The following is a 27,874-nucleotide window of genomic DNA, read 5'->3' as shown; positions in this document are numbered from 1 at the left end:
AAGCAAGCGAGAGTGAGAGAGCACAATATGGAGCCATGTTGTTTTTAGCGCGTGCTGTGGCGTGTTAAAGAACTATGGAATTGTATGTATGCAATGCACACTTTCCATAAAAGTCTCAAGTTTGTAATTTTAATTACAGATTTGAGGGTAGTCGAACAGTCATTGATTTTTATACTTTGAAAGAAAAAGGAAACGAAAATGTTGGTGTTATTCGAAACCCCAGCGGGATATGCTATTTTCAAGGTATGTATTATTTTAATGTATCCAATAATATATAACCTTCATGTTACAACACGTGTTCAGATTTCGAATATCTTTTAATTCTGTTTAATGACTGGCATGTGTAACGAAAGAAATTATTAAATGTTGACATGTAAAACTTAAACTACGTCTTAACGTCACATATATGTTTCTCGTACAGTTGCTCGATGAAAGTAAGCTAACACAAGTAGATAACCTATTTCAAGACTTTGAAACGCCTGAAGCCGCTAGTAAGATGTAAGTAACAAGTAAAGTTTTGTTAATATGGAAATTTCGAAAATCTGATTATATATTCGTAGCAATGGATTTCAATGTGCCAGTCAATGATTAATTTTGTTTTTATTTTATTTTAGACTAAAATTGAAACATTTTGAAAAATTTGCTGATACCACTGAAGCTTTGGCAGCTACAACAGCAGCAGTAGAAGGGAAACTATGCAAATCGTTGAAAAAGATCCTAAAAAAGCATTGTTCAGAAGTTCAAGAACAATTGGCTGTTGCCGATGCTAAACTGGGAAATGCTATAAAAGATAAGTTGAGCTTATCTTGTGTTAGCAATACTGCTATACAAGAGTTAATGAGATGCATTCGCAGTCAGGTAGATGGTTTATTTGCTGGCCTTCCAAAAAAAGAGATGACAGCTATGGCATTGGGTTTGGCACATAGTTTGTCTAGATATAAGCTTAAATTTTCACCCGATAAAATTGACACTATGATAATTCAAGCTGTCTGTCTATTAGATGATTTAGACAAAGAATTAAATAACTATGTCATGCGCTGTCGCGAGTGGTATGGCTGGCACTTCCCAGAATTAGGAAAGATAGTTACAGATAATATAGCATTCGTGAAGACAGTAAAAATTATTGGAACTAGAGAAAATACTTGTAACTCTGATTTATCTGATGTATTACCGGAAGATGTTGAAGAGAAAGTTAAAGAAGCTGCTGAAATATCTATGGGAACTGAGATCTCTGACGATGATATTTTGAATATTCAACATTTATGTGATCAAGTTATTGAAATTTCTCAGTACAGGACACAGTTGTATGATTACCTTAAAGCAAGAATGATGGCAATGGCGCCAAATTTAACTGTTCTCGTTGGTGATTTGGTTGGAGCACGGTTAATTTCACATGCCGGTTCATTAATCAATCTTGCCAAACATCCAGCTTCTACAGTACAAATACTTGGCGCAGAGAAAGCACTCTTCCGAGCATTAAAAACAAAGAAAGATACACCGAAATATGGTTTAATTTACCATGCACAACTAGTAGGACAAACTTCAACGAAAAATAAAGGAAAAATGTCAAGAATGTTGGCTGCTAAAGCTGCATTAGCGACAAGGGTGGATGCTTTAGGAGAGGACAGTAATTTTGATCTCGGTGCTGAACATAAAGCGAAATTAGAAGCACGTATGAGAATATTAGAAGAAGGTAATCTTCGTAGAATCAGCGGAACAGGCAAAGCAAAAGCAAAGTTCGAAAAGTACCAGACAAAGAGTGAATATCTTCAATATCCTGCATCTGCTGACACAACTCTGCCAAGTAACAAGAGACGGCATTCAGAAATTGAAGGTAAGAAGCCATTAATTGAAGAAATAGTGAAACCGGAAGAAGAAGTAGTAAAACGGGATGAAGAAATTCCTAAGAAGAAAAAGAAAAAGCAGCACACTGAAACCGCAGAAGAATCAACGGTTACAGAAGGATTGACTGAAACGAATGTAGAAGATGAGACTACGCCCGTAACAAAAAAGAAAAAGAAGAAAGTTAAAACAAATATAACTGAAGAAGGTAGTTCTGCATCTGTTACAGAAGGCCAACAATTAGAAACTTCACAAATATCCGAACATGAATCATCCGAAATAACTAAGGGTTCGTTTCATAGCTCATAGTTTATCTTATTTTCAAATTTATTAAATAATTCCGTTTTTAAAACATATCACCACATTTTTTGTTACAGAACATACGAAGAAGAAGAAAAAGAAAATGAAACAAGAAGTAGAAGGTACAAGCGAGGTTCAAGAAACTGAAGACACTACTACACCATTAAGTAGTGAAAAGAAAAAAAAGAAAAAGAAAAAATCTCAAGATGAGTAAATCTGTATACATAACATTCTTATAAGAAATAACATGTTGTAAATTGTCCATTTATTACAATTGGAACACATGCTTTATTGAAATCTAAAGTTATAAATGTATTTATACAGTACATTCAATCTAATATTGTAATTTTTAAATAAGTGATAAAATATACATGCAATTTTTTTCTTTATAACCGATTATCATTTCGTCAGGAAATGTTTAAGTATTCTTTTAAGTACCTATGTATACTACAAAACGAATGATTGAAATACAAATTTTATAAAAAAACATAGTATAATAAGTAGATGAAAACAAATACTGACTACTATTAATTATGGATGTATACAAAACAGAAACAGTTGTATTTTCGTACAAAACCTCCACAGATGTACATAGTTGTTATGTACACAATAAGAAAATATGTCATCAATTTACTTAGATATAATATGTATAATACAATAAAGCTGCAGAAGATAATTGAATGTTTACAAGTTTTATATTCTGAAAGCATAAGATTTCAAAGTGTTCAACAGATTTTTCAACTTGAAGTTGAAATGTTGAATGCTGTAGTTTTGATTACAGTATGAACCGATTTATGGCCTGGTTATATCAATGTAACACCACACTTTTGTTAACATCATGTATTTCAAATACTTAATATAAGGATTGTCATATGACCTGTATTCTTTAGAAATTAATATAATTTGCAATGCTTACTGTATATTGTACTTTATGAAAATTATCAACATACATTTCGATGAGTTGAGAATTTTAAATGTAAATAATATGCTATAAATATTATTGTTAGGACACATTTAAATGTATTAAAGATACAATATGGAACAAAGTATACATCCTACTGTGTATATGTAATTTGTTAACCGGGAAGACAAGTTGATTCATGATTTGTGTTAGATAACACTTCAAAATAATTTTTATACATTCTTTTATTTATCTTTTCGCTACTCTTATATTGATTGTATTATAATATTTGTAATGATACAGATTATATTTTATTCACATTTATTGCAGCAAATTTTCATCGAGTTGATTTCATTTGCCTTTATTTGTTTATATAAGGATTTCTAATTCACAAATTACCCGGTTAACAGATAAACTTAAGAGTTTTATGAACTAAATACAATTACTTCAACCATACATTCTACTTCAAACTTGGTTTTCTATAGAATATTAATTACGGCTACCTGTTTTTCAATTTAAATGTAATTATTCATTTATGGAACTAGAACTATCATAGTAATATTTGAAAGGTATATTTAAAAGGAAATATTAATAAAATTAATTAATAGAATGGCTGATACTGTATGTATTATTGAATGTTTAAAGTATTATTATGTGAAACAAGATACAATTATATTACACAATATATAATTTTTTTTTTATAAAAAAATCAGATTACCTAATTTCAGAATATTTTTATTTTCTACTACATGATTCAGGATACTATAAATTTTTTGAAAATAGATTGTACATAATTTTCAGAACTATACAATATAAATTTTAGACTTTTAGTTTACTAGAACTTTCACAGTATTTTTATTAATTACGGCTTTCATTTCTTTTAAAATGTATAAGTAAATATGTCAATATATTATTATTTTTGTTTCTATATAAATAAAGGAATTTATTTTATAAGTCATATTTCAAATTATTTGTACATTTTGCTTACTGTAAGGTATAGAATAATATAAATTGTTTAAGGAAGATACAAATACTTTAACTCGTGAGAAGCAAACATCTTTTTCATAAACATGCTGTATATAATCAAATCCAATATGTTTACAAGAGTTAAAGGAAATAGTCTTTGAAGATTTGTATAATTATTTTGAAATCGAATCAGCCAGTAATAAACGATGACTAAATGTTTCAAAATCCTACAGAAATAGAATAATACGCCCTTGGAAGGAATTTTGTTGGTGCTATTCATGAATATGAACTCTTTAAATCGCTTCCTTCCCATCCCTGCTACATACAATATTGCATTAAAGTTTAGTACATTTACAGAGTGAATGGAAACAAAGCAGAGAGAGAGAGAGTCATAAATAATTCATGAAGAGTATTGTATTATTGTATGGATTGCATTCAATTTACCAATAGATACTACATGATAAATTCGGTCACAATTAAAGTAATATAATTGTACTCTCTGTAGGTTTTACATAATTAATAAAAAAAATAATGAAAATAAAACAAAAAAAGCTATATGATTCACAAAAGAAACATGTATGCGTTTACAAGACTTTCTGTAAACTTTCAATAAGATTCTTTAAGAGATTTCAATTGTTGTGTATAAAAATATGTGTATAAAAAATATATAAAAATAATATTGTTTTTAGGTTTCCTCATAAGGGCATATTTAACTTCTACAAATAACTTATTGCACATAAAATTCTATAAATGTAAATTGTGCATATATGAACTTAAGCCTACAAGTTCCTACAATTTGTTTTTACTTATGTCTTATTACAGCTATATATATTGTATACTTTATAATTTTTTAAAATACTATTTTCGTGAATTTGTAATATGTATGTATGCATGTATGTATGTACATATACACAACCATACATATGTGTTTGTATTGTGAACTTGCGCATATTTGCACTTATATAGATATCATACATAAGATATATGTATATTATACATGAAATCATTATTCCCCTTATAGAAATTTATCAGTTATCGAATACTAGTAAAGAGATTCAGTACAGACTTATTTTCTTTTTGACTGCGTGCTTTACTGAACACATTCCAAAAACGCAAGGTTTCATCACCAGCACCAGTTACGATTGCTTCACCATCCGGTGACATTGCTAAATACAAAACCCTGTACGAGTGTCCAGTTAATTTTGCAACTTGTATTAAACTGGGATACTTCCAAACCAAAATTTGATTTTGAGAGTAACCGTGTGTACTGACTAGTTCCGAACTATGCTGGCTCCATGCTAAATTACAGACTTGTGATCCAGTGTCGATGCATTGCATTGGTTGACCGGTTAGAGTGTTCCAAAATCTGATGCATCTATCAGCTGTTCCTCCTCCTGATGCTAGTAGGCCATGATGATGCGGTGACCATGCAATAGCTTTAACGGCTGCTAAATGTTCCGTATAAGTTTGTATGGGCGACAGGGAATGTAAGTTCCATACATAAAGTCGATTGTCGTTACCGCCGGACGCCAAATACTGGTTATCCGGAGACCATTTAAGTCCGCAGACCTCTTGCCTGTGAGCTCCTAAACGTCTTTCATTGACAACACAAGGAGTTCTAACGTCTCTTTGCAATATTAACCTATCTCTGCTACCAGATGACAAAACTTCACCGTTCCAAGCCAAGGCTCCAACTCTTGCACTATGTCCTTGTAGCTTGCTTACTTGTTTATTTACAGCTACGTCCCATACTTGGATATAGCCTAAATTCGTACCGACCGCGACCAAGTTTCCTCTTTCATTCCAGGCAACCGATGTTACACTATTCCCATCGCTAGAGAGATCACACAATCTGGTCACCTGGCTTGTACACGCGGACCATAAGTAGACACAGCTGCCTAAGCCAACACTGAGAACATTTTGCGATGACCAATCCACAAGATTTAAATAAAAATCATCTTGTAATTCTGGAGCATCGAGTACTTTGAAAGGTATTCTCGAGATCTTTCTGGTCGCCTTCCTGGGTGATCTTAAAAGTTTTTGACTTTTAGCACTTAGTGGTGATAAAGAATAAGGTAAACTCTGATCTAATAGAGTGTGATCTTTCGTGGGTGTTGTATATTTGAATAGGTTCTTGGTAACTAATGGCGAAAGTACTCTTCTCTCTTCACATTGTCCTTTCACGTCTTCTATGCTGGCTCCGAGTAATTCGTTCTTCAAAAGACAAGAATAAGCAATGCCGTCACGGCTACCTTCCCCATTTTCACGAGCTTTTTTTGTGACTATGCCGTTTCGATTGTTCTCCGATATCATTGAAAACGTTGTCTGCCAGTTATTGCCAGATCTCGTTGGTATGAATCGATCGAAACTATTGTTCACCATTTTATTCGGTGAAAAATATACTGGTGAATAGAGTCCGGAACCTGCCAGATTATCTATATGGCTATCGCTGTTCGACTTCAACAGCCGTTTCTCATATTCGTGATGAAACATTTTTTTTTATACTACGATCTCTTACATTTAGTCACATAATTATACACCTCACGAGTATATTTTCTCTGTAGACCACTCAAATTGCTCGCCTATTGTCATATTTGTAGTAAAACATTGTATACAAGAGAATAATCAACCAAATTAGGCTAGTTAGTTGCTATTCAACGTCAACTTGGAAAATTTTCAATATGGAAATAGTAGGAAGGGAGGAATACGATTCTCCAATCGAAACGCTCGGTTCGAAGCTAGTGCGAAGGGTTGGCATTGAAAAACAGATGGCGAAACGTCTACGTAAAATAAGTCTACTTGAAGAAACACCCACCTAGCGACGGAATTATAAAGTTATCTTTGTTTTAAAATTATTAGTAAGTGTAATAACATTTATAAACAATAAATATAAAGATTCTTATGAAGTAAATTCTAAAATACAGATGTAAATAACACTATAATGTAAAAAAGGAATTTTGCATACGTTTGCACATATGCTTTACATGCATATGTGTGAACCATACAAGTGCATGTGCGATAAAAGTATATGAATTGGATGGTTCGTTTACTTCACGGTAAATACATGCATGTTACGATATTATCTACAGAGTAGGAAAGCCCTGTGTATATGATGACTAAGTAGAGGAACGTATCCGTAATAAGTTCGTGTATGTGCTTAAATAACTTCAGATCAATTTAGAACGTGAGTTATTTAATTTTTTCTTCGATATGTTTCATTAATATGTTTTGTAAATTTTTGTGATATTTAATATAATGTCATTACGTTTAACTTTCATAGCAGACAAATGTAATAAACTTAACCTCCACCATTAGAACTTATGTATAACTCAAACGATATATGTTCTTTAAACTTTTATTCATTGTAAAAAATCAGATGTTTCTTGTCGCATAAATATTGTTATTGTAGTACGTACGCGACATGCTATCAATAAGTATACTAAAATAATTACATAATATAACAAATTGCTAATAGGATAAACATTGATTAGGATTAATATCTAATTCGAATAATGAAAATTTAAATTTAAATGAATTGCAGGAAATGGGTCATGGACATATGGAATTACCGAAAGTGCCGAAGGCTGAGATATTTAGAATAGAAGATTCAAAAGAGCTTTTGATGGTTCAAGAAGAATTGGCAAAGAAAGGATTAAAGAATCCTTGGCTGAGAAATGAAGTTTGGCGGTATCATGATTTAGGAATTCCTCTTAGGACACAAAAAATAAAATTTTGGACTAGAGGTTTGAGACTTGGTATTCCAGCATTTTTAATAACGATAGCTATAGAAAAATATTTTGGTATTGAGTATGGACATCATGGTCATGGGGATGCGCATGGACATGGTGATCATTAAGATTCTCAAAAGAATGAACTGCATAAATAGTAAACTAATAATAGTACTGTTATCACTGTAAAAATTATATCTTACAAAATAAATTATAATTCAAAATATAATTATATGCAATCGAATAAATATTAAATTATAACCTTATATTAAAAATGTTTTATCTGATAGCACATTATTATATAAATTCTTTTTTCCATTATATTTTGCAATTACAAGTAACAACATTGATATTGTTACTGTAATTGTGATGGCCAATACACAGTCTTTCAATAGAACTAGCATAAGAGCAAATATTGATAGTTCGAATGTAGCTATCAACCATTCATTTCCATAAAGTAATATTTGATCAAATGAATGATTATTATCTGTAGAAAAGAATTAAATTAGATTATTTAAACATACTTTTCTACTGATCAATTAATTAGAAGTATTACCAATATAAAATACAGATTTTTCTTCGCTTTGAGAAAACATAATGTTGCATAATTTTTCAAAAGATTGTTGATCTTTAATAACATAATCCATATCTTTAAAACAATGATCCACAAATCTACTCAGAAACAGCATCAATTTGATCTGTCCATTAAAAATCAATTCCCAGTTTTTATTAGACATATAATTTATTCCTAAGAAACTGTTTAAGCTCTGAAAAGAAACAATGTAATAGCTCAGAGTATTAAAATACAATAAAGATAAAACTGATACGTACAACTTTTGTTCGTTTTGAAAGTTCACCCAAAACAATTCTGAACGTTTTTGTTAATGATAATATAAATGTTTGTTGATTTGTTGCGGGTAAAAGACCTTTGCCTGCACAGAAGTTATTTCTTTCTTTCTCCAAATTGTTCATTAAAGTAGTTAAATCTGTATCTGCAATTCCATGTACTGACCTGTTATAAAAAATAAAGACAGTAATGTTTAGTAAACAGTCACTACATTTTTAGCGCGAATTTACATATGTATATAATTGGCATATGTAATATTACCTTCCATGAATATAAAAACCATAATAATTATATGGTAAAATGAAAAGACTAATATTTACAATAGAACATAAATTTATGAATTCTTGCATTTTATTTTGAATGCATCGTTCATAGAATCCGATGTACAACAACCATTGAATGCAATATATTAATATATATATCAAAACACATACTGTGTAATATAAAATAAAATTATTATCTTCAGAAAGGTTTGATGGTATTTCAGGTATTGAAAATATCCAAGGGTATAGTTGTATAATCTGTCCGAAATATAAGAATTAAATAATTTAAATTGTACATTACTACTTGGACACAATTTCAACTTACCTGGAAGATACTTATCACAGCCAGTAATTGCACCACGACATTCACTTTTCTCATTGTTTGCAGGCGTAGCCAGTGATTCATAATATAATATGTTCTCCAAATACTAACAGATGAATTATGAACATTATTTTGTTCATTAGCTTCTTGCGTGGAACCTTCTAATACTGAATATACAGCTGCAAAATTAGCTTCATCTTTATTAGATGTAGTGTTATTGCATTCAGATAATTCATTTATTAGTCTTTTTTGTTTTGTCTCGTTTATTTCAATTTGTGTTGGTAAAGATTTGTTTTTATGTCTTGAAAATTTCTTCTTATGTAACTTATGCAATGAAATATAGGAAGAGTCACATCCAATCTGGTTAAATGCTGCTTTTGGTTGTTCCCAATCAATGAAAAATACATTTAGATTCCAAAACCGACAAATGAAACCAAACATTTCTACAAACTAAATAAAAAAATTACATATCGGCAGATCATAACAATTACAACGTTATCTGATTGTATAATAAAATACTTACTTTAAAAGAAACTGCTATTGAAGTAAATATTGTAATGATCCTTTCATTAATATAATCAGTGAATAATATATATGGAGTTGTTTGTCCTTTGTAAAATATAAATAAGTATATACACAAACTAATTAGACTCATAATAATGATAGTACCTACACTACCCATACTACAAATAAAAAACCAAAACAATGTTCTTATGTATGAAAAAGAAATATAATGTTGTTTATTGTAATTCCACGTTTTTACGGCAGAGTAACAAACGGCTATTGCTAAGAGAACTGCCAAGATTACCTAGAAAGATAGTTTACACATTATTATATATTCGTAATCATCATTAGAAATAGTGATTTCGTTATTGTAATTTTTACCTTCAAAATAATGGTAATATTACTAGTCTCTAAAATAAATTTAATTTTATAATCTAATACAACATATGTATTTTTACTCATTTGTTCATATGTTAATTTAGTATATTCAATAATTAGTAAAGGTGGAAATATTTGATCTCTAGCTTCTGTATTTTGAACATTAACACTGTAAAAATAATAAATTATAATCTTTCGATATATATTAAATTTAAAGTATGTTAGAACAAGGTAAATAACTTACATAACAGTTAGAGATTTCATATAAATTAATGTGGATAATTTATTTTCAGCAATAAAAAATTTTCGCACCAATTGCCATTGTGATATATCATCAATATTCTGAAAATTTCATAGCAATTATCTGATAAAATTATGCATCACTTTTAATTGCTATTTTATTACATTATTCAACTTAGTTACTTACTGGATTCATATTCTTGATGAGTACGGGCAATGCGTGCATTGAAACTTTTTTGTCATCCACAAATGTTAAATAAGGAGACATGAACTCCGTTTTTGTAGATAAGAAATCTTTGATTCTGATTGCACATTTATTCTCATAGTTTATTCCGAATTGAACATTTTCCAATAAATTACATGGCATATTAGGTGTGTCAAGTGATTTAAAATTACCATGTAAAGAAAATGTTGCAATTGTGAAATTCAATATATTACCCTATAATAAATGTAAACGAAAATTACATTAAATACAATAGTAATATACCAGCCTGAAATATTTGAAAAGAAAGTTATGGTACATACATTGTTATATTTTGATAAACTGTATTTCTGTGTGATTCTTTTACTATTTAATGTTGTTGCAGTTTCATCCTTGTTATAAAATAACCATATATACAATGTTCGAATTTGCTTAAATAACGCACAAACTACTTCATTACTGTAGAAGCTCAAGACACACAAATTTGATAAATGCTCACAAGCTAATCTATGTTCTCTCTGAAAAACATATTTTTTTTATCAAAAAATTTTCTACCTTATTGCTCTCTTACTCTACTTACCTTACATAAATACAATGCAACTTCTAAATCTTTTCTAGATCTATTTACATTATGCTGTTTAAATTTTATTACATTTGTAAAATTTGAATATGGATCATTTAAAAAGACACTTTCCTGTAAACAGTGGTCTTGTATCCATGCATAATATTTCGACGAATACATGTGATTTAAGTAATAATTGTATTCCAAATCCTCGCAAGATAAACATTTAGACTTATCCAAAGATGGATAAGTGTTATTCGGACAAGAAAAGCAATACATAGCATCTAATAATGTACCATTAATATTTCTGTCTACTGTAAAATTAAGATAATATTAATAAATAACGATACAATGGTTTATTTTAGTATTGCAAATAATATGTTTGAATTTTTACTTTGTATTTCATTAGGAGCGCATTCGCATTTTGTACTGTCACATGAAACACAATCTTTACCATCTCTTGTCACCGTTCTATTGTAGCCGCAAAATATACATTCCGGATAATCATTTTTGAATGCCACTTGTTTGCTGAATTCATTGCATATACATCGCAGTCCTACGAAAAAAAATTCCAAAACAGTAATTCGAAACATAAAATTATCTTACAGTTTATCTGTAACTTATTTATAAACCTTTTTTAAACTTACGATCCGCAGACGGCTTCAAATTTTTATTGGTATCACAATAAATACAAGACAATGATGAGCTATCAAAATATTCATTATTTTTACAATTCGATAATTGAGAGAAATCAAAAACTTCTTTATTTGCAGTAAGTAGTTGGAAGAATGTAAAAGAAAAAATTAAAAATACGTTTTGGCTTGTAAAAATATACATCTTTGTTGTATACTCTGTTTATTCATTTTGTTGTCATGGCAACTGACGGTGGTAATGTACATTGTGCATTAATGCACATATTACATATGTATTATGTATAGTAATGAGAATAATAGATTTGATTACATCAATATAATATCATAAAAATATCCTACGTATTTGTTATACTGTTATGTAGCATTGTACAACTATGTAAAAGATAGAAGATTACATTCGCATATTACAGTTGTTGTATTATAGTGTTCGAAGTGTAATGGTCGCTTATGTCACAAATGCTAATGATAATTTCAAATCGAATAAATGAATGAAATGAAACAATTCAATTAGCATCAATAGTATTTGTGTCCAAAGCGCTAAAGTATTGAGAGACTAAAAACGATTACAATTCCCGCGCAACGCTGAAGCGAAAGATCTAAATGTACCAGTATTTATTATTCTACAGAGTGGCGTCCTCACAAGCTAAGGTTCATTTCTTTACCATCGATGGCGCTAGGATAGAATTTCTTCAAATCTTACAACACTGGATAAATAAGGGTGGACGGCGCACAATTTTGCGTGCACACATACGTCATAAATGATTCTAAGGAATTTACAATACTTAAGAATAAATGTGGATATATTTATCCAGATTGCAAATATATGCTACACACATTCTCATCTGAAATATGAAAAATGAAATAATAAAAGATCAATATTTATTGCACTGTGAACTAGCCATTTTTATTGTTGTACACGTACATTGTACATAATATGTACATGTTTAATCACCTATCTTTTTTTCAAATGTTCATAAATTACTTACAATTGTTGCTAATTGAAAATCATTATTATTTTTATTCTTATTAAAACCATTGCAACTTTAATAAGCATTTAAAAAGAACGTGTATTTTTGCAATAAATATTAATTAATAATTTTGACGTGATTAATCCTGTATGAAACGATATCTCTTTTATTTGACCATAATAATAAACAGAGGAATTGAAAATTTTAATTAAGGGATGTGGTGGTAAGATGTAATCAACCAATTGAAAGTTGAAACACAACTAGTGCCACATTTCTACATCTGCAATTCAGCGATGGACAAGTTTTTCGCAACAAGAATACTACATACTACATGTATACATGTGTGCATATGTATATATTTCAATGTTTATGGAACCAAAATTTAATTAAGTTGTAAGAATGATGAATTCTTAAACGACAAAAATGTCAACGAGAAACAACAGATGCATAATTTTAAAAGAGTGATGAAACTACGATAGACTGTATGAAATATTAAACGTAAGTTCGATTTAGAATAAATTTTACGAAAAAAAAAGTTTCCAACGTTATCGAACGTTAATTAATAGTTATGAATTCTGTAAAATGATATAAATAGATGTAAAAGTAGATACTAAATTCAAAAAAGGTTATTGCTGGTTGTTAACTTTCATTCGAAAATGAAACCTAATTGTAACAAAGTTGTGTTACACGTCAGTTGAAATAAATGTTTATTATCGTTTATTATTATATTATAAACTTAATCGAGATATTTTCTAAACTGACAAAGTTTAAATGTTGATAAATTTTGCGATGTAATGTACGAGAATATTGTTTCAAGTGTGTACATTTTAATCACTTTTGACATTATATCCGATTACGTCAATTATTGTTGTAACATTTTATAATTTCAATGTGCCAAAAGGTTTGCTGTACATTTCTATTAACTTCTCTCACTCTGTACATTATTTTATATGAAATAAGTCTATCTGTACTTTTCTTCTTTTACTAACTTTTTTTTTTAGAAATTCTATCGAAATAACTGTCATTTTGTAATTTTCAGAAAATATTTAAGTTTTTCAATATAGTAAGACGTTATATAAAATAAGTATAGAAATGCTTAATGTATATGATAAAGATTACAGAGTTCTGGATTTGGTACGGCAACGTGAAATACAGGTAGGATCTTCTGTACTAGAATAAATATATGATATGTTTAAATTTCGTTTCAATTTTGTTTTTTTATTCTTTTCTAGGATTCTGCAGCTTATACGGTTGCTCAGAAATTACATGTCACAAAAAACTTAATTTCTCGATTAGGATTAGAGAAGGAATTAGTTGGACATACAGGTTGTGTCAATTGTTTAGAATGGAACGAAAGCGGACAGTAAGTATTCTAAATGAATGAAAGTAAGGAAATATATGAGCATACATGATTGAATTATTTTATGTAACAGATGTAAGGTAATTGTTGCTTTCAGAATTCTCGCGTCGGCATCTGATGATATGAATATCATCTTATGGGATCCATTTCGATATGAAAAAAAGTTAGTAGTACATACAGGTCATTATGGAAACATATTTTCTGTTAAGGTAATGTATGACAATATTTAAAACTTAAATTCTTTTGGAACATTGATAATGCGCAAGTTTCTAATTATACAAATATTTCAGTTCATGCCAAAAACAAATGACAGCATATTGGTATCGGGTGCTGGAGATAGCAAGATACGAGTTCGTGACCTAACACTTACCGAACCTATGCTAATATGCAATTGCCATATGGGCCGTGTTAAACGTATCGCTACCGCATCCACTGTTCCTTTCCTGTTTTGGAGTGCTGCAGAAGATGGTCTTATTTTACAATATGATATGCGTGCTCCACATACTTGCAAAAGTAGTGAATCTAATACTGTATTAATTAATCTTTATAATCATATGGGTCGAAATGCGGAAGCTAAATGTGTCACTGTGAATCCAAAGCGACCGGAGTTAATAGCTGTCGGAGCTAGTGATGCCTACATACGAATGTATGATCGCAGAATGATTAAACTTTCTCAGGTAACTGTCGGTATAATTAAATATTCTTAATCCTGTTTATTTCTGCGATATATAATAAATGTTTGTTGTTTTACCGTTTACATAGGTGCCTATTATCCCTAGAGGACATGCAAGTTTACGTCGTGCCGGTGAAGGTGATCGAGATGAGAATATTCCATTGGGTTGCGCTCAGTATTTTATCGCGGGTTCGTTCCTACGATCAGAGATAGCATACGCAACTCCTTAACCCTTATACTTCCTCTTTTATTACATATAGCATGATTGCTTTAACAGAGACTGTTAATGTTTGATATTGAGCAGGCCATCTGCAGTCTCGTCAGCGTGACCCTAATAGGAATTTTACTACTACATACTTAACCTTCAGTGCTGATGGAAATGAACTTCTTGTTAACATGGGTGGGGAACAAATTTATTTATTTGACATCAACAATCCAAAGAATGTAAAGACTTGCTTTGGTTATACTACGTACACTTACACAGGTAACTATTGACATTAATATTGACTAAGTACTTGATGCCGTAAACGGAGAGTAAATTGTTAAAAAATATAATTGTAGGGGACTTCGGAATGTCGTGCTATACAGACAAAAATAGTGAAGATAGTATAGAGTTTGCTAATAAAAATGTGAAAGTTCTGCCACCTCATGTTGAAAAGTTAAAATACGATGTAAGTTGAACATTTTTATTTCTTAAACTAAATACAAACAGAATCTGAATTAATGATTTTTTGATTAGGCTAATAAGTGTTTTGAGCAAAAGAACTATGTGTTGGCAATTACTTTGTATGATAAGGCAATTAGTTACTGTCCTACAGCTGCTGTGCTTTATGCTAATAGAGCTGCGGCATATATGAAACGAACTTGGTACGATCTTTTTATTATTGTATCTCATATTCGATCATTGAAAAGTATAACGTTTGACACATCATGGACGTATAGCAAATGCTGTAATGGAATTTTATATAATTTGTAGGGACGGTGACATATATGCGGCTCTTAAAGACTGTCAAACAACGTTACTCCTTGATTCGGGACATGTTAAAGCACGTTTTAGGTACCAATCAATATTTTAATATTATAATATTTAATTTACTAAGTAAAGTATAGAGTATTAGATGTTTGCTTTTAGACTGGCGCGTTGCTTATTTGACTTAGATCGGGCAACAGAAGCTGATAAAGTACTTAAAGAATTTCAACAAAAATTTCCTGAATATACGTCCAATTCGGCGTGTAAAGCACTAAAAATGGATATAAAAGAAGCTATAGATTCTGGTATATTTTAAATTAATATTTTACGTTACTATTTTATACTATATATTCTGAATTAAAACATTCGTCTTTTATTATTATTAATATGATATTAGGTAGAGATAATAGCATGAATCAGCCAATGTTCCATATATCAGAATATGAAAAAGAATGGCGACATAATACGATTGACTACAAAATGAGATTTTGTGGACACTGCAACACTACAACTGATATAAAAGAAGCAAACTTCTTTGGAAAGTAAGAAAATATATTGCTACTAACACTGTCCAACAAATTTTTATGTTTTTTGATAAATATGAATGAATTCATAATTATACATTTCTTTTAAAGCAATGGTCAATATATTGTGGCAGGATCAGATGATGGTTCGTTTTTTATTTGGGATCGTAGTACTACGAATATTATTCGCGTACTAAGAGGAGATGAACGAATCGTAAACTGTCTTCAACCTCATCCGTCGACATGTTTATTAGCTACTAGCGGTATTGATCCAGTAATCAGATTATGGAGTCCATTGCCCGAGGTATTTGTCATGATCATTGGAAAAAAAAAATTGTAAATAATCTATTATAATGTTTAATATATACAATATACTATGCCTTAATGTAGGATGGTAGCGTCAACGACAGAAAAATTCAAAATTTAGAAGACGCTGCAGCTGCAAATCAAATACGAATGAACACTGATCCATTCGAGGTAATGCTAATGAATTTGGGATACAGATTTCCCGTTCAGCAAGCTGAACATAGTGACGATGACGATGAACAACATCAGCCAGTTATGCCACCTCTGAATTGTAGACCGAGTTAAATTATTGAAACACTTTGAAAAACGGCATAAAAATTGCAATTAAATATCTGAAGACTTATTCAATGCTGTATTGTAGATTATCAATATTTTAATTCTAACTATCTATTTTTTTATTAATTCTTTGTAGCTGTTGAATTTTCAGTAAATAAAATGCTAAAGTATATTTGAAATGGTGTTCCGAACATGAAACGTTTTCTACAAAAGTGTAATCACATTTTTCTTTTCTAAAATATTTAACATTTGTGCAATTATTGCTCAATACATTAATTTGTATCCAATATATAGAGACATTTAAAACAATTACATGTGGATCTTTCACTGTTGCTTTCACTTTCCTTTAAAGTATCACTGTAGCTTCGTAATCCTGACAATTTTATACATAGTAAATGGTACATCTAATTTTGAGGTATAAGCTCCCATATATTCTGCAAAGTGCTAGTTTCGTTAGGCTTTTCTGCAGCAAGTCCTAAATAATCTGAAACGTTGGGTTTCTGTTGATTTGTTCCTTCAGAAAAATAGTAACCGAACACATTTAAATTTTCAATTTGATTATCCTCTTTTTCCGAGTATTGTTCTATATTTACTTCTCGTTGTGAAGATGCCTGTAATGAATTATTAAATAATTATTAAGTAAAAATGAGTTTCTATCGATGATATTACCTCATGTTCGAGTGTATAATCTACGCCAAATATTGGACATTTTTCAAACGTTTTAAACAATGTTGTAACTTCTTTGTATAAAATATGTAGTTTCTCAGGGGGAGTAACACGAAATCCTAATATGTAAGCACCTGTAAATTCTGTACTCACAATTACTAAAGTTGGACCAAATTTGGAATTTTTAATAGTGATCTATTAGAAAAATAAGAATTATCAATATTGTTTTGTGCACACGTAATATGCTTCAATAACTATGTCTACTTACACTTGCTATTGTAAAATATGGGATTGATATGTTAAACTGATGATTCATATTAGCAAACCATACTAAACGTATATTTGTCACGATAAAAGTTCCAATATTTCCCTAGAAAAGGAAATTCAAATTATTAATATTTGAAAAATAAAATTTGCATTCACGGAAAATAGAGATTTTTCACCTGTTCCAATGATAGATTCCAAATGTCCTGCGAAGTAGAATGCACTGTTTCTTGTGGCAATAAAGTTAGTTGATTTTCATTAATTATACCGCTTCTTAATTTAATTTCTCGATAAATCTTTGATGAAGTGTAAGCTCTATAATATTGTATTAAAATAATGATTATAAACAAATATTTACTATCCACATGATATTATATGCAAAGAAAGTATTTAAAATAAAAAAAAATAGAAAATATACCTGTATATACCAATGACCGATGTATAATGTCTTGTGTTTTTTGAACCTAGATTTGTAAATATAAATTCGTATCTGCAATTTCGAAAAGAAGCTAAGATATATAAAGCTTGTGTATGCCTTCCTTGTAACTACAAAAATCATATGTATTTCAATTAATTTGTACAAGTAACAAATATCGTTATATACAAATATACTAACGGTATGAATAGTTTTAGAATTCACAGCAATGAACGTGTTGTACCCAATACCTGCAAAAGATAATTTTACAAATTCCTCCAACTATTAATAGAAGAATTCGAATTTATTATGAAACAGTACTTAAATTGACCCTAGGAAGGTGTAGCGAATGCCATATTACTCTGAGATTCGTTACTATAAGTCTTCCGTTATCGCCTGCATTTCCTTTTGTATCTTCAATTAAATCAAGTTTATCAGCGGTAAACTCTCCTAATCGTAACTGCATCAGGCTAAATAGAATTTAAAATGGTGCACGCTATTTTCAATAATTTTTCATGATATAATTATAATTTTAAGATTAGTAATTTTTTTAACAAAATATATAAAATTGAAATATTTATTCCATTGAACTACGAGTACATTTTTTACTTATTGAAAAAGAAGTTGAAAGTGAATTCGATAACAGTGTATTAAAAATTTGTGAAATATCATTATTGACAATTATTTAATTTGAAGGATTCATATAAATTATAGCAATAAATTACAAATGTGAAAATATTACTTGTAAGAAATATCAAATCGAACTTCATGATCTTGCCACATTTTTAATAAAACTACTTTAAGGATATATAGAACCTTTGTACACGGTGAAGGAAAAATCAATATCGTTGCCATATCTACAAAAGGATAACATTGGAAAGAAATTGAAGAAACTTGGGGAAAATAAAATCATATTTCTTTCTTAATTATTCTATATATTGTTCATGGTTAGAATATGTCATTTCTCGTAATGTGAATCAGATTTCAATCGTACGTGAATCTGTACGTACATATGTAATTCAAACCATTTTCGAAGTTGAGGGGATGTAGAGGGCCAGAATCGGCGAGAGGTTCTCGCCGAGAACATAGACAGTAGAGGGCCACAAAATCGTGTGCGACAATTGAAACATATTGACCTAACGTGAGCAAAGTGGATATCTGTTTCCCACTTACATACATGATCTATCAGTATTATCATTTCATTTTATACATGTATAAATACACTTAAGTATAAATAATGCTTCACATAAATAGAGAAAATATTAAACCACTTAATAATCGATTAATATGAGAATAATGGCGATAGCAATCGAACATTTTTTTTACTATAAATAGTAAAGAAAGAGTAACCGCAAAGAAATGTCTTATTAGCTCATAAATATCTATTGTATTGATTTTTCTATTATACGTATTGGAAATTATTACTGGTAAGTAAATAATCGTGAAACTTTATATGTAGATTAAGGTTAAGAAGTACTATAATCTCGATAAATGTATTTTAAATATTTGTTGGTTTTGTTTAGTCATATTTTTGACAAAATGAAGCGGGCGCGAATAAAGGCTACAGTTACTGTTCCAACAAGACGGAAAACAACACAAGAAAATGTTAAGACGGAACCCGCATCTGCAACTGATTCCATTGAAAGACTTAATAACGAAGTTAATGATACGCCTTCGATATTAAAACAGCAATTTCCAGAGGACAATGTCCAAGAAATACAAGTGGAAGATGTTCCAATAGAAACAGAGCAAATAAAAATTGAAACAATTCATGAAAGTGTCTCGATTAAAAGTGAGACTAAACGAAATTTTGATGAATTGGGAAAAGGAATTCCACAACCTTTGGAAAACACAAATACGCAAGAACTGGGTAAGTTAGATAAACGGTATGATAAACAACAAGTTTCTTTAAAGTAACAAGACAATAGTTATTGGTAATTTGTATTGCCTAGGTTCCCCTACAAAATTATCACAAAGCAGATTAAGTTTCATGAGGCCAGTACCTAAATTAGATAGTGGCGCCAGAATAAGAAGGAATAGTATACAAGGAAGTGGAGCTAGTGCAAGCGAATCTGAAGATGACTGCAGAAGAACAAATCCTACGACTGGCAATCATGCAAAGAATGATTTAGTTAATGCAGCAGATGCTACTATGGACACAGTTGTTAATAGTATTAAAACGACTAGTTTAACAAAATCAAAAATGGGTCAAAAAAGACGGGCGCTAGTATCTGAATCTGCAAAAAAATTAGCCGATGCTAGAAGAGAATTTAATTTGAAACACGAGAACAAGATACCAGATAGAAGCAAACTTACTATGTATGATCTAATACATTACAATCCGGTTACAAATCCTATGAAAAAATCTAAAGACTCTGAAACAGTGGCAAGAAAACTTTCAATATGCCAGTAAGTATCTTATTAAATATAATACTCTAGGTAACATAAAAAATATTATATAGTTGCTAAATTTTGTAGACTTGACGAGCTACAAGAAGAGGAAGACAACGTGGACGACCCATTATCTGCAATGCCTGTACCACAAGTAAAAGTAGGACCAGATGGCCAACTAATAATAGATGAACAAAGTCTTGTTATAGAGCAAACAAATGCAAAAAAGAATCGTGAAATGTTAGCTAAAGAAGCTATCATTGATGATGATACCGGAGGTGGATTTTATAAGAAACGTCATAAAAGTAAAGAATGGCCGAAATGGGAAACTCTAAAATTTTATAAAGCATTAAATACAGTTGGTACTGATTTCCTGTTGATGCAAACTCTTTTTCCAAAGCGAACACGCCAGGAAATTAAAGTTAAATTTAAAAAAGAAGAAAAAATAAATAGAAATTTGATAGAGAAAGCGCTCAAATATCACCAAGAATTCGATACTGAATTATTAGAAAAATCATTCGGTAAGTTTTATAATTTTGTAACTCTATATATGTCTAGTCTAAGCTATAATTTTAATCTACGTTCACAGCATTGATGGAAAAATCAGAAAAAGAGGTTTTCGTTAGGGAAAACAAGAGTTTTCGCAAGCGAAAACTAGCGAAGAGTTTTAAAAGGACAGATACAAAACGAAGATGCAGTAAGTCAATACGGATTTTGTAATATTTATGATTTAATTCAGCCTAGAAATTTTAAATGGTTCTGAGAGGATCAATTTGAAATCATCCCCGACATAATATACAAACTATTTTCAAAATTGGAATTTATATTTTCAGGAATTGTGGCAACTAGTATTGGAGAAATGGATGAAATATCGGATGAAGACGAAGATTCAGATCCAAAGGTTCAAAACGAAAGTCTAGAAAGTAATGAAGACGAACAATCTCTTAAAAAAACACATAAAAAGAAACGCAGAAAAGGTAAAGATGAGAAAAAAACATCAGAAGTACCGTCAACAGAAACGGAAGATATTGAAGAATCCTTAAGTGTATGCTCAGGTATTGATAGTGATACAGAAATTTATCATGTGCGACCAACTAGATCCGGAAGACTACCAAAAGTAAAAAAACTGCAAGGACCAGACATAAATACACTTGATAATGAAAGATCGAATTGTGACTCAAGCGATCAGGAATGTACAACATCGCCAAAAAATACTACAAAAGATGTGGATAATGTAGAGTTCGAAAATGCTAATAATAATCCGGAAATTAATTATGCAAATTCTGTTAAAACAGCCATACCAAATATTGACAATGTAGAACCGGGATCCTTGCTTATCTTGTCAAAAAATTCTCCAGGTGAGCCTGGAAAAAGTGTTCTACAAGTTTACATGATTAGTTCCAATGTTAACTCTTCAGAAAATATTGAGGAGCCAATCGTTACACCAACAAATTTACCACCAGAACTTTTAGCAACGGTAACCACTAGATTATCAAATGCCGAATCAATTCCAGTCAAAGAAGAATACGAATAATCGAATATAAACCATTTTCCAGGGTATATGATATTAAAACATACAAATCATGTTTATAAATTAATACATTATCGCATACTTCATTCATAGTCATAATTATTATTATTGTCACTTCGCTATCGATGCGCAATATTACAATAATGCAACGTAATGATGTTGCATGTAAAGTTAACGAAGAAACAATTCAGAAAATAAATTTTGTATGAAATGATATAAACTAAAGCTCATCATACAATAGATCTTTTTAGGTAATTATACTGAGGTATCGTTAGATAAATATTACAATTAACAACTCATTACTTACTGTAAGTTTATACATTGTTAAAGTTTTGCTCATATAATCATTATACATTCTTGTATATACTTGGTTATTTTCATGAAACGAATATTAAATTATCATGTTGTTTTATGTGTGAACAAATATAATTTTTTGTTATCAAATATGTACATTTACTTAAGATATATAGCAGGTATAGAAACTTTTAAAATTTTATTTTGAAATGATTTTTTATGTAAAAATGTGTTTTTTATATATGACTTTTGTACATGAATGAAAAAGTGGTGAATAAAGCAATGCATAAATATGGAATTTGAATATGATACATTAATAACATAATTCTAATGTGTCACATGGTATCCACTTTGAGCTTTCCAATGCATCCCACAGATTATAATCCTGTTCTATTATTTCTCTATTAAGTTTATCAATATCTACAGGAACGGAATGTTCTGGAAATGATAATTTTAAACATTTTAAGAATATGTTGAATAGTACAATGCAATTGTATAATTATTGCAAAATACGATAAAATGTTCTTACCAATTAATTCTAACTCATCCTCTTCGGGTTTTTGATCTGATATATAACTGTTATATCCCTCTGATGTAGGTTCACTTTCATAGTAACCTTGTTGCCATGCACTGTAGCTGTTCCAATACGACGATGTATCATAGTAATTATAAGCATCTGAATTCATATTTGATGCTGGATAATCAGATGACGACTGCGGTGGAGTAGATCTGACGAAAATGAAATTAAGTTTAAAGTTTCAAATACAATGCAGTTATTTATATTGTTGAAATACAAATAAGCAGATATAGTGTATACCCTGATATTTTATTCCAAGGCCTAGGGACAGCATTACAAATCTTTAGTGATTTTGTTCCCAGTCCTCTATATCCATTCATGGTAACTAAACTATTCTTTTGTTCTTCTTCATTAGCAAATCTGACGAAACCATATCCTTTACTGAAACCAGAACTATCCAAAATTACTTTTGCAGTTCTTATTGAATTATATTTTGCTGCAAATGCTCTGTACAAAGAATAGTCGTCCACGTCCGTTGATAAATCTCCGACCCAAATACTGAACTCTCTTTCTGCTGCTGGTTTTCCTGTTGTACTAGCATGATTTAATCGAAATCTAACAGGCTAAAATATAAGATGAATGTGAAATTAAGAAACTGGATATAAGAAAAAATTTATATCAAAATAATACTATAATTAATGTATATATAATAAATATATGAGTCTTACAGGATTCGAACCAGGGATTACTTTGCCATTCAATTTATGCATTGCATCAAGTGCCATTTCATCAGTTGGAAAATGTACAAAACAATATCCTGCTGGCTCACCAGTGTAGCGATTTCTCATTACTTTAACAGTTTGTGGTTGCTCTCCCATTTTATGAAAAGCATTCATTATAAAACTTTCAGTCATGTATGGTTCTAACTAGAACAATTACATACAAAAGATATAACAAAAATATTACAGTGTAACTTTAAAATTTAGGTTTAAAATAAGTATATTCTTTAAAAAGTAAGATATCTTTTACTTACTCCACCCATCCATAATTGGCATAATACCATTGGTCCTGACATTTTCTTGTTTATGCTTACTTGAGATTAGTAACAAAACACTTAGAACTCTATTACGAAATGTAGAGCAACTACTCAAAGTCTGGATTATCAAAGTGACGACGTTTATTTCGAATTATCTATTTTTCTCTTTTTAACAGGGTCAATGTACATACAGCAGAAATTTAACAGAGAAAATTGTTTAAAAAACGACAAATACACAACATTTTGAAAAACCTTTGAAGAGGTTAGAACTACAATTTGTACACTATGTACACATACTATACATACAGTAATGGAATCTACTCCAGTTCCCTTTTCTTACTCCCTATGATGGCGCGCAAATTCTCACCATTTTACTGCACATCCAATCCGCAGTGAATCCTGTTTTAGCCTTGAGTCATTAGCCAATCAGATCAAAGCAATTTTTACTCCTACCTTTGTCAGTGGAACGCGCCGCGGCCAAAGAACACGTAGAAATTTCGATACCACTGTAATACATTTATCATTCTAAATACTGAGCACCTGTGAAATGTATTTTAGTCTTGTTCCGATTTCTAATTGGTAACATATTCGCCATTATTATAGCCAACCAATCAGAAATAAATAAAATTTATGCTTCATCATTTGTACATGTATGTAATATGTAACATGTATTATCTATCGAACATATGAAAGTGAAGAATATTTTTGTAACAATATTTCGTGAATATACCTACTTGCATTGTCATCAATATTGATAAGACATATTTTATTAAATAATATAAAATAATTTTAGAGCAATTTAACACTTTAGCTTGTACGATAAAGAAATTTAACATTTCAACATTTTGGAACGATTTATTTGAAAATGATCATTTTCTTAAATATGCTTTTCTTTCCAAATAATTGCCATTTTTATTTAGCAGGCATCCCATACATAAAAATGCAGCCTTTAAAATAAATGAAACGCGTTGATTGTTATGAGTTGATATAGTGTAGGCGTCATCTTTAATGGATTTTTCTCTTTGTAGTGATAATGAATTTTGATATCGCAGCAAATAAACATGGCGCTGATTTGATACTAGAGTTCTTTACTTCGGGCAAGCCGCGAGCCTTGTCGCAATTTGCACAAACTCAGATATTTCGTTTTCTGAATCTGTCCATGTATGTACTACCGAAATAATTTACTGTACAGTGAACGTATCGTCCATATTCAGAACTGTTTTTTGAGAGCGAATCTTTGATAAACTTGCACGTCATACATGTCAAAATGGCCCGGGAATATGATCATTTATTTAAGCTTCTAATAATAGGAGACAGTGGTAAGTGCACAAATTTGTGTTTATGTGAAATATGTCGAAACGTGATAATATACTTACGAAGAACAAAGCGTTTAGGAAACTTATAGTTAGACTAAGAATTTGTAATCATTTATTTATCACAATTAGTAAGTTTATAGAAAATTATATTCCATGGAATATTAAAAAACATTAGACTTCAGAAAATATTAGTTCTATATCAAACAAGATACCGCGAACTTTTATTTTTAATTAGGTACACAAACAGAAGTGCAAGCACATTCGCAATTTTACTTATATTTGTTATTGTTATTTCTATGTTGACATTTTCTAAATTAGTTATATAATATTTGTTATTACGTAGGTATGTTATTAATTAATTATTTATTTGAGACATTTTTATTATTTGGCTGTAGGGTATCTCATGTTCTAGTTGAAAAATGTTCTGAAAACTTAACAAGTGGTGATACAGTAGTATATCTAATTATTTAAGCGCATAATTACTGTATCTTATTACGCAAAAATAGATGTTTTACCTTGCGATTTTATTTTCTAATTATTCCTACTTAATCATATTTTCTTCATTAATTTTTGTTTAAGGTGTAGGCAAAAGTTCGTTGCTATTAAGATTCGCTGACAATACTTTTAATGGCAGTTATATAACTACAATAGGAGTGGACTTTAAAATACAAACTGTGGAGATAGATGGTGAGAGGGTAAAGCTCCAAATTTGGGACACAGCTGGACAAGAACGTTTTAGGACAATAACTTCTACTTACTATAGAGGAACGCATGGTGTTATTGTTGTGTATGATGTGACTAGTGGTGATTCCTTTGCTAACGTTAAAAGATGGTTACACGAAATCGAACAAAATTGTGATGTGGTTAACAGGGTACTTGTAGGGAATAAGAATGATTCACCGAATGAAAAAGTGGTATTAACAGAAGATGCGCAAAGATTCGCTAATCAAATGGGAATACAATTGTTTGAAACTTCTGCTAAAGACAATATTAATGTTCAAGAAGTAAGTAAACAGTTCTATAATTTGTGTGTTAGAAAACGTTTCAATACATGTTTGACAATATACATGAAGAGTTATAAAGCAACAGCTGTTTTACCAAGTATCAATTCTTGTGTATATGGAACAAATGATTGCAGCGTGTCATAAAATTTTTATTGTAATGATCCTTTAGTATAAATGAATTAATATCAGCTTACACTAATTTCTTGTATTTAGATGTTTATGGCAATAACACGGCAGGTGCTTAGGACCAAAAAAGAAAGGAAGGAACGACAAGCTATACAAACCAGTGAAACAGTAAACCTGAGAAAAAGCACAAAACAACATAAAAAGAAATGTTGTTAACAGCACTGTATAAGCTTAAGATCTGTCGTCGATATCATTTCAAATGATGACAGAAGTAAATTACAGCAACAAAATTTACATATAAAAGTAATACACCAATGTTTTATAAAACTATTAAGTTTTGTATTTAAATTACAACATCGAAGATTGTATTCTTATAGAATTATACTTTGATGCTAGTAACATTCAATATATATATATAGGATGCAAATATTATGAATGTGTAGTGTTCATTAAGCGAGAACAATTTTATATGCAACATACTTTCTATTGTTGCATGCTCTTAACACAGAAAAGAAATATAAAGACCTATTTGTATTATATAACTTACGAAAGAATCAGTACAAGAAAAAAAAAAAGAAACAACACAATGTAATTGCTTTTTATTTGTGCTTTGCATACCATAATTTATACAAAGTGGAAGATAAAGTAATATTCAATTGTACTGAGCTTTATTAAAATTTTTTATATATGTACATGTATAAATATATATAACTGATATTATATTATATACATATGCATATGTGTATACATGTATGTTTTTTTTGCATATATACATATATATATATGTATGTATATATAGTTATATGAGATTGTGTAATTACGGACAAATTTTTTTAATGAGTTACCATAATAAGAGCCCAATAGCGTTAAATACATAATACTTAGTGTTTATCCATAAAGAGGCGATCAATATTATTACCAGATAATTTAGCATATTTTATTGTGTAAGGTTCCTGCGATTTAATGACGCTTTTTTAATGCACTCTAAACAAATTGATTGAAATAAACAGTAGAAAGTATTTACGGTATAACAGAGGCAAGCTTTTTATGTGGCACAGGATGAAATTACATCACAGTATTTAGAAATTAAAGATTTTGTTTCAAAACAACAAATGGTTCTTTTTTAATCACAAGTGAACTTTTAATTCGTTGGTTAAGTATATTATTAACAAAAAAAGCTATGTTTAATTTAAGAATATTTTTACGAAGTTCGTTAAACACTAATGGTACAATACTGGGAACTATAAATACACGTATATGTAAATTTTAGTCTTTAGAAATATTATGCGAGTGATTTATACTATCATAGTATTATAATTTAAATTATACACGATTAAAGTAAGGAATGATTTAATAGGCCTTTCACATTTGTTTGCATTTTCGTTTTGCATAATTGTAACACCAACACGAGGATCATTGGTAAAATTGTTCTTTGTTAAGCATAAAGTTAAAATCTATATTAAAGCAGGGAAGATAAACATGTAAGTATGCAATAATTTGTTGAAGATGGTAGTAAATACAACGGAGTT

General features: G+C 30.0%; 9 protein-coding genes across 13 annotated transcripts; 5 read left to right on the top strand and 4 right to left on the bottom strand.

Moving 5' to 3' along the window:
• Nucleotides 1-47: 47 nt before the first annotated feature.
• Nucleotides 48-2,534, top strand: Nop5 (nop5 ribonucleoprotein). Its single transcript, XM_078190330.1, has 4 exons — nucleotides 48-243; nucleotides 422-498; nucleotides 615-2,131; nucleotides 2,220-2,534. Exons 1-4 carry the CDS (start codon nucleotides 199-201, stop codon nucleotides 2,354-2,356), a joined length of 1,776 nt encoding a protein of 591 aa, XP_078046456.1. The 5' UTR covers nucleotides 48-198; the 3' UTR covers nucleotides 2,357-2,534.
• A 134-nt stretch (nucleotides 2,535-2,668) lies between these two features.
• On the bottom strand, nucleotides 2,669-6,694 carry Fzr (fizzy and cell division cycle 20 related). The gene has a single exon (XM_078190331.1). The coding sequence runs from the start codon at nucleotides 6,500-6,502 to the stop codon at nucleotides 5,042-5,044; it is 1,461 nt and encodes a 486-aa protein (XP_078046457.1). The 5' UTR covers nucleotides 6,503-6,694; the 3' UTR covers nucleotides 2,669-5,041.
• Nucleotides 6,695-7,097: 403 nt separating this feature from the next.
• Nucleotides 7,098-8,785, top strand: Nd-b12 (NADH dehydrogenase [ubiquinone] 1 beta subcomplex subunit 3). 2 transcript variants are annotated; one of them, XM_078190661.1, is made up of 2 exons: nucleotides 7,098-7,193; nucleotides 7,551-8,785. In XM_078190661.1, exon 2 carries the CDS (start codon nucleotides 7,554-7,556, stop codon nucleotides 7,863-7,865), a length of 312 nt encoding a protein of 103 aa, XP_078046787.1. In that variant the 5' UTR covers nucleotides 7,098-7,193; nucleotides 7,551-7,553; the 3' UTR covers nucleotides 7,866-8,785. The 2 variants fall into 2 exon arrangements, with proteins under 2 accessions (XP_078046787.1, XP_078046788.1); XM_078190662.1 differs by lacking the exon at nucleotides 7,098-7,193 and adding an exon at nucleotides 7,330-7,417.
• LOC144475087 (meckelin) lies at nucleotides 7,954-11,902 on the bottom strand. 2 transcript variants are annotated; one of them, XM_078190659.1, is made up of 13 exons: nucleotides 11,688-11,902; nucleotides 11,450-11,611; nucleotides 11,074-11,369; nucleotides 10,817-11,011; nucleotides 10,479-10,730; nucleotides 10,296-10,393; nucleotides 10,055-10,220; nucleotides 9,693-9,977; nucleotides 9,173-9,619; nucleotides 8,846-9,105; nucleotides 8,569-8,749; nucleotides 8,294-8,504; nucleotides 7,954-8,224 (listed from the first exon to the last, which is right to left on the bottom strand). In XM_078190659.1, exons 1-13 carry the CDS (start codon nucleotides 11,890-11,892, stop codon nucleotides 8,001-8,003), a joined length of 2,982 nt encoding a protein of 993 aa, XP_078046785.1. In that variant the 5' UTR covers nucleotides 11,893-11,902; the 3' UTR covers nucleotides 7,954-8,000. The 2 variants fall into 2 exon arrangements, with proteins under 2 accessions (XP_078046785.1, XP_078046786.1); XM_078190660.1 differs by having other exon boundaries at nucleotides 11,703-11,902.
• Nucleotides 11,903-13,022: 1,120 nt separating this feature from the next.
• Nucleotides 13,023-16,957, top strand: Adp (WD and tetratricopeptide repeats 1). Its single transcript, XM_078190117.1, has 14 exons — nucleotides 13,023-13,174; nucleotides 13,716-13,831; nucleotides 13,909-14,039; nucleotides 14,134-14,245; nucleotides 14,327-14,713; nucleotides 14,799-14,898; nucleotides 15,014-15,193; nucleotides 15,271-15,380; nucleotides 15,449-15,576; nucleotides 15,686-15,766; nucleotides 15,842-15,984; nucleotides 16,077-16,221; nucleotides 16,315-16,507; nucleotides 16,594-16,957. Exons 2-14 carry the CDS (start codon nucleotides 13,769-13,771, stop codon nucleotides 16,792-16,794), a joined length of 1,974 nt encoding a protein of 657 aa, XP_078046243.1. The 5' UTR covers nucleotides 13,023-13,174; nucleotides 13,716-13,768; the 3' UTR covers nucleotides 16,795-16,957.
• A 37-nt stretch (nucleotides 16,958-16,994) lies between these two features.
• Nucleotides 16,995-18,981, bottom strand: Bbs5 (Bardet-Biedl syndrome 5 protein). Of its 3 annotated transcripts, none has more exons than XM_078190118.1 (8): nucleotides 18,873-18,981; nucleotides 18,452-18,600; nucleotides 18,332-18,381; nucleotides 18,134-18,261; nucleotides 17,895-18,030; nucleotides 17,720-17,821; nucleotides 17,455-17,646; nucleotides 16,995-17,396 (listed from the first exon to the last, which is right to left on the bottom strand). In XM_078190118.1, the coding sequence occupies exons 1-8, from the start codon at nucleotides 18,911-18,913 to the stop codon at nucleotides 17,190-17,192; spliced, it is 1,005 nt and encodes a 334-aa protein (XP_078046244.1). In that variant the 5' UTR covers nucleotides 18,914-18,981; the 3' UTR covers nucleotides 16,995-17,189. The 3 variants fall into 3 exon arrangements, with proteins under 3 accessions (XP_078046244.1, XP_078046245.1, XP_078046246.1); XM_078190119.1 differs by having other exon boundaries at nucleotides 18,452-18,544; nucleotides 18,873-18,934; XM_078190120.1 differs by lacking the exon at nucleotides 18,452-18,600 and having other exon boundaries at nucleotides 18,873-18,914.
• Nucleotides 18,982-19,118: 137 nt separating this feature from the next.
• Bdp1 (transcription factor TFIIIB component B'' homolog Bdp1) lies at nucleotides 19,119-22,072 on the top strand. The gene is made up of 6 exons (XM_078190116.1): nucleotides 19,119-19,557; nucleotides 19,654-20,000; nucleotides 20,083-20,539; nucleotides 20,609-21,042; nucleotides 21,111-21,218; nucleotides 21,355-22,072. The coding sequence occupies exons 2-6, from the start codon at nucleotides 19,670-19,672 to the stop codon at nucleotides 22,053-22,055; spliced, it is 2,031 nt and encodes a 676-aa protein (XP_078046242.1). The 5' UTR covers nucleotides 19,119-19,557; nucleotides 19,654-19,669; the 3' UTR covers nucleotides 22,056-22,072.
• Nucleotides 22,073-22,138: 66 nt separating this feature from the next.
• Secp43 (tRNA Selenocysteine associated protein) lies at nucleotides 22,139-24,206 on the bottom strand. The gene is made up of 5 exons (XM_078190121.1): nucleotides 23,897-24,206; nucleotides 23,592-23,789; nucleotides 23,164-23,486; nucleotides 22,876-23,075; nucleotides 22,139-22,784 (listed from the first exon to the last, which is right to left on the bottom strand). The coding sequence occupies exons 1-5, from the start codon at nucleotides 23,936-23,938 to the stop codon at nucleotides 22,660-22,662; spliced, it is 888 nt and encodes a 295-aa protein (XP_078046247.1). The 5' UTR covers nucleotides 23,939-24,206; the 3' UTR covers nucleotides 22,139-22,659.
• Nucleotides 24,207-24,642: 436 nt separating this feature from the next.
• On the top strand, nucleotides 24,643-27,630 carry Rab35 (RAS oncogene family member Rab35). Its single transcript, XM_078190600.1, has 3 exons — nucleotides 24,643-25,218; nucleotides 25,795-26,219; nucleotides 26,433-27,630. The coding sequence occupies exons 1-3, from the start codon at nucleotides 25,167-25,169 to the stop codon at nucleotides 26,559-26,561; spliced, it is 606 nt and encodes a 201-aa protein (XP_078046726.1). The 5' UTR covers nucleotides 24,643-25,166; the 3' UTR covers nucleotides 26,562-27,630.
• Nucleotides 27,631-27,874: the final 244 nt, after the last annotated feature.

Source organism: Augochlora pura, chromosome 9 (assembly GCF_028453695.1).
Source record: "Augochlora pura isolate Apur16 chromosome 9, APUR_v2.2.1, whole genome shotgun sequence".
Classification (NCBI taxonomy): Eukaryota; Metazoa; Arthropoda; class Insecta; order Hymenoptera; family Halictidae; genus Augochlora; species Augochlora pura.
Note: the sequence above shows the minus strand (reverse complement) of the source record. Positions and strands in the feature narration are given on the sequence as shown.

Coding starts and splice junctions, on each gene's coding strand:
- Nop5 (XM_078190330.1), top strand. CDS start 199: ATGTTGGTGTTATTCGAAACCCCAGCGGGATATGCTATTTTCAAG. Junction 499..614: donor CCTGAAGCCGCTAGTAAGAT/GTAAGTAACAAG, acceptor ATTTTATTTTAG/ACTAAAATTGAAACATTTTG. Junction 2,132..2,219: donor ATCATCCGAAATAACTAAGG/GTTCGTTTCATA, acceptor TTTTTGTTACAG/AACATACGAAGAAGAAGAAA.
- Fzr (XM_078190331.1), bottom strand. CDS start 6,502: ATGTTTCATCACGAATATGAGAAACGGCTGTTGAAGTCGAACAGCGAT.
- Nd-b12 (XM_078190661.1), top strand. CDS start 7,554: ATGGGTCATGGACATATGGAATTACCGAAAGTGCCGAAGGCTGAGATA.
- LOC144475087 (XM_078190659.1), bottom strand. CDS start 11,892: ATGTATATTTTTACAAGCCAAAACGTATTTTTAATTTTTTCTTTTACA. Junction 10,394..10,478: donor TCATCAAGAATATGAATCCA/GTAAGTAACTAA, acceptor TGAAATTTTCAG/AATATTGATGATATATCACA. Junction 9,620..9,692: donor CAATAGCAGTTTCTTTTAAA/GTAAGTATTTTA, acceptor TTTTTTATTTAG/TTTGTAGAAATGTTTGGTTT.
- Adp (XM_078190117.1), top strand. CDS start 13,769: ATGCTTAATGTATATGATAAAGATTACAGAGTTCTGGATTTGGTACGG. Junction 14,714..14,798: donor GAATGATTAAACTTTCTCAG/GTAACTGTCGGT, acceptor CCGTTTACATAG/GTGCCTATTATCCCTAGAGG. Junction 15,194..15,270: donor TACTACGTACACTTACACAG/GTAACTATTGAC, acceptor ATATAATTGTAG/GGGACTTCGGAATGTCGTGC.
- Bbs5 (XM_078190118.1), bottom strand. CDS start 18,913: ATGTGGCAAGATCATGAAGTTCGATTTGATATTTCTTACAA. Junction 18,601..18,872: donor CGATTTGATATTTCTTACAA/GTAATATTTTCA, acceptor AATTCTATTTAG/CCTGATGCAGTTACGATTAG. Junction 17,822..17,894: donor GGAATCTATCATTGGAACAG/GTGAAAAATCTC, acceptor TTCCTTTTCTAG/GGAAATATTGGAACTTTTAT.
- Bdp1 (XM_078190116.1), top strand. CDS start 19,670: ATGAAGCGGGCGCGAATAAAGGCTACAGTTACTGTTCCAACAAGACGG. Junction 20,001..20,082: donor CACAAATACGCAAGAACTGG/GTAAGTTAGATA, acceptor TGTATTGCCTAG/GTTCCCCTACAAAATTATCA. Junction 21,219..21,354: donor AGATACAAAACGAAGATGCA/GTAAGTCAATAC, acceptor TTATATTTTCAG/GAATTGTGGCAACTAGTATT.
- Secp43 (XM_078190121.1), bottom strand. CDS start 23,938: ATGTCAGGACCAATGGTATTATGCCAATTATGGATGGGTGGA. Junction 23,790..23,896: donor GCCAATTATGGATGGGTGGA/GTAAGTAAAAGA, acceptor TAATTGTTCTAG/TTAGAACCATACATGACTGA. Junction 23,076..23,163: donor CCTTGGAATAAAATATCAGG/GTATACACTATA, acceptor CATTTTCGTCAG/ATCTACTCCACCGCAGTCGT.
- Rab35 (XM_078190600.1), top strand. CDS start 25,167: ATGGCCCGGGAATATGATCATTTATTTAAGCTTCTAATAATAGGAGAC. Junction 25,219..25,794: donor TCTAATAATAGGAGACAGTG/GTAAGTGCACAA, acceptor TTTTTGTTTAAG/GTGTAGGCAAAAGTTCGTTG. Junction 26,220..26,432: donor ACAATATTAATGTTCAAGAA/GTAAGTAAACAG, acceptor TCTTGTATTTAG/ATGTTTATGGCAATAACACG.